The following is a 12180-nucleotide window of genomic DNA, read 5'->3' as shown; positions in this document are numbered from 1 at the left end:
AGCTTTAGTAAAAAAATCTTATAAAAATTAGGGGTAAAAGATTTATAAATGTACTGTTAGGCACTGAATTGTATTCTCCCAAAAGTGATATACTGAAGCTTTAATCCCTCAATGTGACTACCTGGAGGCAGGGCCTTTAAGGAGGTAATGTAGGTTAAATGAGGTCACATGGGTGAGGCCCTAATCCAGTAAGACTGGTGTCCTTATAAGTACAGGAAGAGAAATCAGAGCCTCAGAGGCTGAGAAAAGGCTCAGAGGAAAGGCCATGTGAGGACATATGGAGAATGGAGCTCTCTGAAAGCCAGGAAGAAAGTTCTCACCAGAAACCAAATCTACTGGCACCTAACTACTGGCCTCCAGAACTATAAGAAAATAAATTTCTGTTGTTTTAGCCACTCAGTCTGTGGTATTTTGTTATGGCAGTCCAAGCAGACTAATACAAGTATAGCAAAAATTAAAGTATCACTTATCTAAATAGTCCTTACATAAAACAAAACCAAAAATATCGTGAAAAATTTGGTTAAATTCTACCTCAGGTACTTCTCAACCGTAATGACTGTGTATCCTTTATTTACATGAGGGTAATGCCACCCACAGCTCACACAATGAGGAAAAAAACCAAACATTTAAGAATGCTTTGTCAACTATGAAACAAAAACTGTAAAATGCTACTTACAAAGTTTATAAAAACAATGGCAATGACTACACTCACCAAAGTACAGAAGTGTACACAAGCAGAGGAAGAAGAAAAGATTTAATGAGCATCTATGACATAATTAGCACTTTTATGTAACTTCCACTAAAGATGGATAATAGCTGATAAGAAACACTGAATTTCAAACTTACTTCTGATTCCAAAGGCTAAAAGGTCTAGTTCATCATGTTCTTAGTTTGTGAGTCTCACTGGATATAACAGCAAAAATACACTAGTTTTTACACCAAAAATGGCAAATTTCAAAATTAATAGAGTACACCCAGTCTGAAGTACCATCATCCCCGAATCTCAACTAACAGAATTATAAGCTAAGAACATATTGACATTTACAGTCAATCACACCGTGCATATGCAGCTACATTCTAGATTTATGTGATTTGGCTTTGTGCATGAAGAAAAACAAGATGTTAATTAAGTCATCAATTATTTAATAGTATAAGTGTAACTTGTCTGAAGTACATTTTAAGATTTCAAAAAGGATTAACAGTGGGGTATTTGGTATAAGTTTTTCATTCTGTAAGAACCTGGTATCTCTAAAATATGTTTCCCATGTGACTCTTTCCTTTACTAAGTTTAGTTAAATACTTGCAAATGACTTTAGAAGAATTAAAATAACACGGCGTTAATCAGGATTCCATGGACTATATGAACTGTTAGCTTTGATTACAAGGAGTATCCAGGAATGAAAAACACTAAGGATCTTTAATATGTATGTCATAATTCTTATGTGAAATTGTTATTGTAATTTTGAAGCCAAAACATTTCTTCCTTAGACTCCACACAAGAAATGGTTAAGAGGACAGCAGAAAAATACAAATATGTTCATCATGTACAACTATTCATGTTAAAATATGAAAATTAACATGATTTTGAACCCTGGCTATTAATAAATGGCTTCTTACTAATATAAAGACTTTGTTTTTATTCACAGGTTTAGATTATATATTTGAAATCAGATTTGAAGATGTATAGATAACATATAATTTAATCTTACCCAGTTGTGATTGGTTTCCATCAGCCATCTGTATTAGAGCACTGTCTTTCTTATTGTACAAAATCTTCACACGCTGCACATCTCCATAAACACCTTTTTTTGGAGCCACAGAGAGGTAATCCAAAAATGGAATTAATTTTACGTGCAAGTCAGCTAAAGATTATCTTTCTGACATATTAATGAAACATTCAGACATCAACATGATCACTCATTCAAACTCATCATTCTCACAAATGAATAAAGAAGATCAAGATTTTGAACAGTGAATTTTGAAAAGAATAATCTCTGATAAACCCTCAAAGCTATGTGAATGATATTAAATTAAAGACCATGCAAAATAAATCAGCATGCATTAAAACAAATTTTGTGTCTATGGAGTTTTAAATAGCAAAGAAAAATAGCAAAAGATTTACTATTCAACTTTAAGCCAAAGTGCTAGCTACAAATAAGAATTAAGGTGAAACAAAAATCAAATCAATAATAAAAGTATAGTGCTAACAATAACATACCGAAGAGGGTAAACAGACTTTGGGGCGTAACCATCTTTAGAAGGAGAGAAGAGCAAGCAGCGTAAGACAAGAAGAGAGAAGAGTCGAGGAAGAGCGGAGATGAACAGATCATCCATAACGAAGGGTGGTTCCCGCAGAATGGTGAGGTGGTCATGGATCATGGTTCAAGGCGGTTAATTGGGGCAAGTTGGTCCGAGGAACATTTGTTCAAGCACAGAAGCATGAACATAGGGAATGGAGACAGGGGATGAAGACAAGGACAAGGAAAATAAAGGATAAGACAGGGAAGGGAATGGGCATTTGGGAAAAGACAAGGAAAGGGAAGGTGAACACACAGGGAAAAGGATGAAATGGGGAAGGGAAACAGCAATGCAGAAGAAAAAAATAAGGAATTGGGGAACAAAAAAAAAATAAAATATAGGTCAGTACATAGGAAATGCAGGATTTGGTCAGAAAATGGTTGGTTTATGTACTGTACAAGAAAAACTGAGTAAAATGTAGTCATCCAAGACAAATATGGGTAAAGTACATCTATATCAAAGAGTAAATTACAGCATTTCATCTCAACATAGGGAAGGAAAGCATGCACAGGAATTTTAAACTTTGAACTTTAACTGCATAAGCATGGCTGGTTATGAAATGCAGGCAAAATTCTTAAGAGAAAAACAAAGGCACTCTGATTCAAACATTTTAGCATGCAGAACTGTGGATGACAATAGTACTAAATGATAAAATAGCTTAATGTTCGTATTAACAGAGGCCAATTAAAAATGAAACAAATATTCAAATTAGACATCATAAACTGATACACTGAGCTTCCCACATTTCATACCAGCTTCCATAGCAATCAAAATAAAATATACCAGACATAAAATGTACAACTAAAGAAAATAACTCAGCAATAAACTTTATTTAACGGGGTGGGAGGGGTTCAGGGAGGGGTAAAGTTGAAAAATATTTTTAGAAGACAATGACTAATAACTGCAAAGAAAAAATTACTAAGAAAGACTGGAAGAGTGCCTCGTCAAGATCTTTGGAAGAACCTTCAAAGAAAAATGTATTAGAGTAGTTCACATAAAATAAGATTTAAAAAAATGCAATGACACATAAGCATGAAATGAACAAGCAAATAATTAGAAAAGGCAAAGAGCAAAATTGTTTTACAGTTACATCTGCAAATTAGATCACATTTGCCTTTTGAGAACAACAAAAAGATAAAAAGCCGAACTACAGTACTTCACCATATTTTTCTTAGGAAAAATAGGTAGTTAGGTTAAAATATATATATATATATTAAAAGAGATATGACTATCTACGGAAATAAAGTATTACCTAAACAAGTACATAGATTTTATTCGGAAGTAGAAACACACAGAAAATACTTTGACTAATGAATGTACATAAAAAGAAAGGCAAGTGCAAAACAAAATAAACATGAAAAACTTTCACAAATGAAATGGAGTTAAAAAATAAACACTAGAAAATTATTTTACTAACCTCTTCATTTAAATTGCTAACCAACAGGACTGTATTGCCACCAGCTGAGACTCCAGGCATACCCACTCGGCCAGCAGCAGCTGCAGCAGCTGCTGCAGCAGCGTTTGGAATAGCCAAAGGACTCAGAGCTCCTGGAACAGCTGCAACAGGAAGCCCTAATTTTAAAATAAAGCATATTTTACGAAACACACACAAGTCGTTTACAAAAACCAATTTAAGCACGATGGCTGCACGGCTTAGGGCTGACCGTTCCAAGTGGTTCCTGAAAGTTAATTTTTATAACATTTAGAAACATTAGTTGCTGATAAGTAGTAGATAAAATTAATTGGTTTCAATGAAATCATTAAATATTAGAACTAAGGTACATACCTGTATTATGTTAAAAAAATTAAATATACAACATTCCATTTCCTATGGAAAAGCAAACACAGCATAAAGAATATACTTCCAAGTCAGAGACTTGAAAAATTCACTTCCATGGTTCATAGTGAGGAGCCAAATCTAAAAAAAAATCATCTTCAACATAACAGTAACTCACTTTTTTATAAAGTGCTATCTTCTTTATAAACGTGCTTGAAATTAGACAAATAATTACAGCTTACAAACCATATATAGTAAGTCCTTCACTTTTAGAGACAAAATCACCCTGAACATCATTATTTAATTCATTCAAGTGACCTAAAGAAAATCTTACCAAAATCTGTTTTCCTTAATTCCACATTCAAGTAGGTATAACACAAGTTTCTCAATTACAACACTTCCCCCATAGAAAGAATGAGAAAAAGTCTCTATATCACACAGGCTTTCTCTTTCAGTGTTTTCCTATCCTTTACCTACCAGTTTTAACATTTCCTTCTTATTTCTACTGTTCTACTTTCCAGTCTTACTGTTGTTCTGTCATCTTCAGGATTCTTCCTTTATTCCACAGAATTCCCTTTGTCTCAGCATCTTTTATCCATATTTCAATTATCAATAAACTTGGATTCCTTTCATCCCTTAAATTCTTACATACCAGCTTATTTCTCAATAAATATTAGTTCACTAAAGAAATGAGTTATATGTTCTTTTTTTTCCTTCTCATGATAAAGGCGACAAACATTCAACCTACATAAAGTTAATTCATGACATACCTGGGTAGAACTGGCCCATAGTACTGTTGTCCCATAAGTTCATGTTTTATTTCTTCTTTTCTCTTTCCAGCTTTCTTGTACATGTCATAAGGATGTGCTGTTACCTCTGGTTTCAGATGTTACTCTTTTAGCCAAGTTTATCTTTTTACTTTACAGAAACTACTATGACTTTTCATTGGCAGGGTGAAGGGTTCTTGAAGACTGACAATTCTTAACTTCTTTAGTTTTTGACTTATAAAATTTTTCCCTCCCAATCTCCTTTTATCTTTTCTGAGTATCTCCCCCATCAGTAGAATGGTGTTTCTCATTTACGTTCTTGCTCTGTATGAGTTTATTTTACAGTCCCCCACCACCACTCCACATACCATTTTTGGGGATTCCCTCCCCCCACCTTTTTTTTCTTATTTCTCCACTTTTATTTTTTAGATTTTACTTTTTGTTTTGGAAAATTTCCAACATATAAAAAAGTAGAGAGACTAGAATAATGAGCCCCATGTATCCACCACAATTGTTTACCAATTATTAACTCATGGCTAATTGTGTTGTATCTACTCACCAATTTTATTTTTAAAGTAAATCCAGAAATAAGGATCTAATTTTAAAATAGAAACTTCTCACGTCTAATAATTAATCATGCATAATAGTCTTTAGTGCCTTTTAGGATCCACCACTTTAACTATCCTATGGTATTACTAACTTCTCAATGTTAAATACCATAGCTCTCATTACATTTGATAGGTTGTTTCCATTTAACAGTCAATGGATATCTTAAAATGCTGCCAATGTAAGATACATTCCTAATTCCTAGGTATGTACTCACAGTCATTTTGATCTTGCATACTCTTATTAGACATGTAGATAGATTCCAAAACTTATAGTTCTAAGTTACTTATCATTTGTCTTTCTCTGTTGATATTTCAAGAAAAATTACTAATTCATGAAACACATATAAAACATCAATACATTTGATATATCAGTCTAAACACAACTTCATTTTTGCAGAAAATGGTTTCTTCTAAAACACATCTCTACCATGCCAATATACAATTAAACAATCATAATACTTCACCAAAATATTCAAAGATGATGAAAAATTTATTCAAAGAAACTTTAAGTCTGGGATTTGTAATGAAGATACCTTGGTAGCACAATATTATTTAAAACATCAAGACATCATGGAAAAATAATCACTGAGAATTAAAATAATTAAAATTAATTTAAAATGGTAATTAAGAATTAAGAGACTAGGCTAAAGCCCTTTTTGAAGTGTGGAAGACTTAAAAAAAACAAGAATGCCATATAAACAACATTACACTTCAGTAAAAATAAGACTTCATTTTCTCGTGAAAACATAAGTGAAATTTTGTGGCTCCAAGTAGATACAATTTATCTCCTTCTAGTAAGGAGATAATGGAAAGCTCAGCAAAATGTGGAATGTAAGCTATGAGGGTCCCCACTGTTCTTGCTACTATGCAAATGCTACTTCATAATCTCCCTACTTCTCCATTTATTCTCACCATTCTGGGTCACCAGATGATCTATCCTCTTGCCAAATGACCTTTCTTCATTTTAGGCAGCCCAGAGCATGATGCAAAAGTACTTCAAGAGATGAGGGCAGTCACTGTCCTTAGTGCCACTAGCATGTATTTCTCTTCCACTACTTCTTCTCCTAGTCTGGTAACTTAGAAAAACTATTTCAGTCATCTTTCACAGTTCCAAATCACTAGAATAGTCTTGAGGTTTTTATTGGACTTTTAAAGCCTCTAAGGATAGTTTCCACAATTTCCTTCAGTATACTCTTCTCTAAAAAATTATTTTTTCAGTAAGGTAATTTTTTTTTTTTAGGTTTAATCTCAGTTTTGTCTGCTACACAAAAATATAAAAACCTATGAAGTATTTCATGATGTACTATTTATGCCATAATAATGAATTCTGAAAAGGAATTCTGCACTGTATTTTTCATATTAATGTTAACTGCTAGCTGTGAGAGAAAATACATTTACTATCTTCCCTTTGTAAAAAAACATATAAAACACGTTATGCACATTGGCTCTAATGGATTACTTTTAGCTGTAGAAATAACTTTAATTTTAATGATTTACATCTTCAAGCCAGCAGGTATGCTGTAAAAAACACTATATGCATATTGAGATGGGGGATAAAAACGTCCGTTTTACTTCCAGGATTGTTTTAAGAATCAAATAACGTCAAAGAGCTTCATAAACTGCCACATGAAAAGAAAAGGAAGGTGTCACAGGGATCCCTTCCATGTGAAATGATCTTCATCAGCTGGGCCACCCAGCATTTTGAGTGATTCAGCAATTTTATAAACTTCTTGTATTAGTTCTGACACATTACTAGCCCTCCCTCCCTGAAACTGATGGCCACACTGCCATGTATCTATCTGATAGAGATTCAAAGTCCACAGCGATGAAGTGAAGAGAAATTATGCATCTATCTATCCCTCTATCCCTGAGGTCATATTTTGCTGAGGCACACAGACATCCCTAACCTTGTCCATTACAATTGAAGAATTAAACTGTTCTTGATAACTTACCTTAGATCACTGGCAAATTTTATCTATAATTTTTAATAAACTTTTATTTTAGAACAGTTTTAGATTTACAGAAAAATTAAAAATTCTCCAAAGTTCCTATAACCTGGGCACCCCTTTTCCCCCATTATTAATATCTTACTATAGCATGATATAGTTATATATCATATATATTATAAATAGATATATTGTACTATCATACAATAGTATATGTTGCAACTAATCAGCCAGTATTAATATGTTATTATTAATTAAGGTCCATAAAGTATTCAGATTTCCTTAATTTGCATGTAATGTCCTTTTTTTGTTTCAGGATGCCGTTATTAGATTTAGTCATACCTCCTTAGGCTCCTCTTGACTACGACAGTTGTATCCATGCTTTTTAGAGATGCAGAATTTGTTTCATCCTTTCATTTCCTATTCTAAAACGTCTATCCAAAGTCAATTACATCATATCTTTTGGTCTTACACTTCTTTCCCCTGTTTTTGGTCTTACACTTCTTTTCCCTGTTCAAGACATCTGGTGGTTGTTATTCTCACATATGACTGAACAGAGGATTGGTGGTGGGACTTTGAGGCCTGTTATAATTCATGTAGTATAGGGTCCTGGGTGAGGGGGGCAGTTTTTACAACATTTAATTTCCTGACTTGAAAATAAAAATTTTACCTTTGACAAGAATGACAGCTGCTATTTTTTCCTCAAACAATCCATTCTTCCTCTTCCACGAACCTTCCCTTCAATTTCTATTTTACCCTCCAGAACCCATTTTTCTTTTCTATCATTAACAATTGCATTTTATTCAATGTGCTTGGTCCTAATGAAACTTATCTTATAACCCTCTCAAAAAGTCATTTTTACCTCCCTAAACCCTTCCCCAAAGGAAAGTAAAGGGTGCATTTTTCATCCCACTATCCCACCACCCAACGTTATTTTCAGACTGCTGTTCTGCCGTCACCAATTAGAATGTCTTTGAGGTCGTACCATGCAATCATTTCTCATCAAAACAGCCATCAGGTCACTGCGACATTTTCTCTCATTACATTAAGACTTTGGCACCTGGCTTTATTTCTTCCTTCTATCTCAGCTCTTGTCCTCATCCTGTGATCTGTCTGACACACTGGTCTCACTATTTCTTAAAAACTTCTACTTTGATGATTTTTACTGTATCAGTCTGTTTTACCAACTTCTTTTGCTACATCTTTGATTTTTTTTCCTTTTTTCGCCATTCATTTCTAACATTACATCCCCTTTCCTGACTTCATTCTTCCATCTTATAGATCCTCCTACTCCCATATCAGCCACTGAACCAACCCATTTTTAGCCTATATGATAACCACTTCCCTTTCTATTCTCCCTTGGCTAGACTATACTATGTCTAGAGCATTTTGGCTTGCTTGTTCCTAATCCATTAATGCTCTACAATGCCAGACTTGGATAAATCAAATCTTGTATTTTGGATATGCTTTCATCTAGGTTTGTAAAATATTAGAGTGAAAACACACACACACACACACACACACACACACACACACCCTACAACCCCAAACTGATTCCACAAACATTGTTATTTGATGTTAGCCGCATTTCCTATTCTATTTTCAAGAATTCCCTAAAAATCCACTAGACTTAAGTCCTGTACCCTATTCTCAACCTTTATATTCACCAAGTATCTTGTAAGACCGAGATCAGAATTCCCTCAAAATTTTCAATCAACTTCAAAAGTCCTCCCTTCTTTCATCTGTTCCCCTTTCTTCATAAAGATACAAATGGTGAGAAGAAAGAATATGGACTATCAAAAGCTGATGACTTCAGTCCAGCTCTGCCCCTAAATCTCTAGGTGAGCTTGATAAAACTTCCTTCCAGTTCTCACAGTGGTCCTGAAAAGTATCTCTGTATTTCGTAGGCCCCAACATTTCCACTATATTCTTGATCCAATCTACTACAATCAATTCTAGGACTTAAGCTAGCCTTCAAAACAAATACTAGCTAATATGAAATTAGCATTCATTCTATGCCAGACACTGTGAAAAGTTCTCTGTATGTATTAACACATTTAATCCTCACACTAGCCTTAGAACATGGGGATTACTATCATTATATCCATGACAAATGTGAAAGCTGAGACAGTGAAGCTGACCCAGCTTTTGAACTGAGGATGTCTGGATTTGGACCACATACTCTTAATGATTATGCATACTCCTTCACCGTAAACATTTCCTCTTGGGCCCTGATTTGCTCAACTACCATCCCATTTCTCCTTCCTTCCTAAAGCACTTATTCAAAGAGTAGTAAGTACTTTCTTATCAAATTTACATTCCTAATCCATTATAATTTGATTTATACCCATTCTTATAAGAATAAACTTTATGGTAACTACTAAACTGAATAGGCACTTCTAATTTTAACCCTATTTATTTCATCCCTCAATCCTTTACTTCCCCACAACATAAATGTGTAGTGCTTAAAGTTTCAATTTCAAGTCTTTAGCCCTCTTGCTCTCTTATACCTGAGAATCTTAAACCAAAGTTTTTTTTTTCTTTCAGTTTTACTGAGATATAATGGACATACAGCACTGTCTAAGTTTAAGGTGTGCAGCATAATGATTTGACTTACATCATGAAATGATTATCACAGTAAGTTTAGTGAACATCCGTCATCTCATATAGATACAACATTAAAGAAACAGGAAAAGAAAATTTTCTCCTTGTGATGAGAACTCTTAGGATTTACTCTAACAAGTTTCATATATAACATAGAGCGGTGTTCATTATATGTATCATGTTACATTACATCCCTAGTACTTATTTATCTTATAACTGGAAGTTTGTACCTGTTGACCACCTTTATCCAACTTCTCCCCACCCCCAAGCCCTGTGTCTGGCAACTACAAATCTGATCTCTCTAAACCAAAGTTTTAAATATCACTCCTCTGGCCTTTCAAATTCTCAACCCCACAGAACTCTTGCCTAAGTCCTAGGCTGAATTTCCTACTATCTAGGTAGACTCCTCCACAAGTTTAATTCTTCATGAGTCATCATATCATAACGTGCCAAGTCCTATTACTTTTACATTTCATTTTTCCCATGTTTCTTTCTTTCCATTCTCATTTCTGTCCCTAGTTTAGATTCACAATTTTACCTTACTTAGACTAATAGTCTCCAGTATACTCCTTGGGATAGCATCAGTTCTAAGATCTTCTCTCAAACTAGTTATTTCTGACATCACTGCCTTTCATGTTTTCCCAATTACCCTATGCCTCTTTCACAACTGAATACTTGTCACTTCCTAAACATGCACGATATATTCTTCATCACATTTCTCATGCTGTGTTTTTTAAATCCTTTATTCTTATCCAAATCAAATGCCTTTGGCCCATAAAGCCCTTCCACATTCTCCTTTGGATGATAAATTACTCACTTCATTATGCTCTAATACTACATTAAACTCTATTATATATTTCAGTTTGCCTCACATTAGAGATATTCAGACGTATGCTGTCTCCACCGGAGTATAAACAAGATTACAAGCACAGAAACCTTGTAATTTTTCTGAGCCCCTACAGTACCCAGCACAGTGCTAAAATGACTGCTGAAAAACGCAATTAATGAATAAAGCAGGATGCCACTGAGGTGAGGTAGAATCCTTCTAGGAATGTGAAAAGCTCACAGCAATTACTTACGGAGGATAAGAAAAATTCAGAAAGTGGGGCAAAAAGGAGAGGTAGATTCAGAGACAGAATACCATTTTTAAATTAAAATCAAGATTAACAGGAAAAAGAAAAAATATAGAAATTAAAAGGAAGAGAAATATGAAGTTAGGAAGAACTCAGAAAAAAAAACCCACTAAAATTTCCTGTATGTATCTGTTGCTTTCTTGGTGCATCTTTAGAGACTGAAAACTTCCTGCATAATTTTTACCTCCTTCAGATAGAGGCACATTTTATACTATGGTCACAAATGCATAGTTTTTCTTCTACTAATTGCAGAGGTAGCAGTAATATACTTTAGAAGGCTTTACTTTTAGCCATACCACATACATAACTGTCAACTCTTAAAAATTTTTCAAGATTAAATCTACAGTATAATTTAATTTAAATCTGTCTTCTACATCCAAAGGCTGAAGTTGATTACCACTGAATCAACTTCTGTTGTTTAGCTGTTTAGCTTTAAAAATATGAACACCAGGATAAATATGAGAAAGGTTTTCAAGTATGTGACAGGGTATCATGGAAAAGGAGGAGGTAAACGTAGGATTAATAAAAGAAATTTCTTAAAGCTATAGCTGAGAACAATAGAATGGATGACCATAACAAATCAGTTTAGGACTATAAAATCAACCATTAAGAACTCTGAATGAAAATGTGTACCCTGGATAGTTAAAAAGCAGCCTACGAATAACATTTTAGCCCTACAGTTATAAGCTTATTCCATTTGAGAAGGCTGGTAAATAAGTAAATATGAACTGATGTAATAATGTATTTCTCCTAATGTTTATGGCACGTTATACCTCCAAAGTATGAGGTATGCAATTACCACCAACTATTTCCTTTGCTGAGAAGACAAAACAACTTCCAGATTTAAAACATATTAATTCAAATATTATATAAAATGTACTTGGAGTTAAATAAACTCTTTAAAGGTTATTGCTTCAAGTTAATTCATGATTCACAAGTAAAAATGTTATCCAAATTTTAAAATGAACAATTCTACCCCAGCTCTTGCAACTTCCTCTTTAAAAGAGACATTTTAAAGACAGAAAGTGGTTAAGACTCCATGCTCCC

General features: G+C 33.9%; 1 protein-coding gene across 5 annotated transcripts in view; it reads right to left on the bottom strand.

Annotated features, from left to right (window-relative positions):
* PTBP2 (polypyrimidine tract binding protein 2) overlaps positions 1-12180 on the bottom strand; it is an 85926-nt gene that overhangs the window by 7864 nt on the left and 65882 nt on the right. For 3 of the 5 annotated variants that reach the window (XM_059926774.1, XM_059926760.1, XM_059926772.1), the window contains exons 9-11: positions 3716-3870; positions 2219-2252; positions 1710-1802 (exon numbers count right to left, since the gene is read on the bottom strand). In XM_059926774.1, coding sequence (XP_059782757.1) covers positions 1710-1802; positions 2219-2252; positions 3716-3870 — 282 coding nt within the window. The remainder of the gene's footprint in view (positions 1-1709; positions 1803-2218; positions 2253-3715; positions 3871-12180) is intronic. The other 2 variants (XM_059926769.1, XM_059926770.1) reach the window with 1 other exon arrangement.

Source organism: Balaenoptera ricei, chromosome 1 (genome assembly GCF_028023285.1).
Source record: "Balaenoptera ricei isolate mBalRic1 chromosome 1, mBalRic1.hap2, whole genome shotgun sequence".
NCBI lineage: Eukaryota > Metazoa > Chordata > Mammalia > Artiodactyla > Balaenopteridae > Balaenoptera > Balaenoptera ricei.
This window is presented reverse-complemented; position numbering and strand designations above follow the sequence as displayed.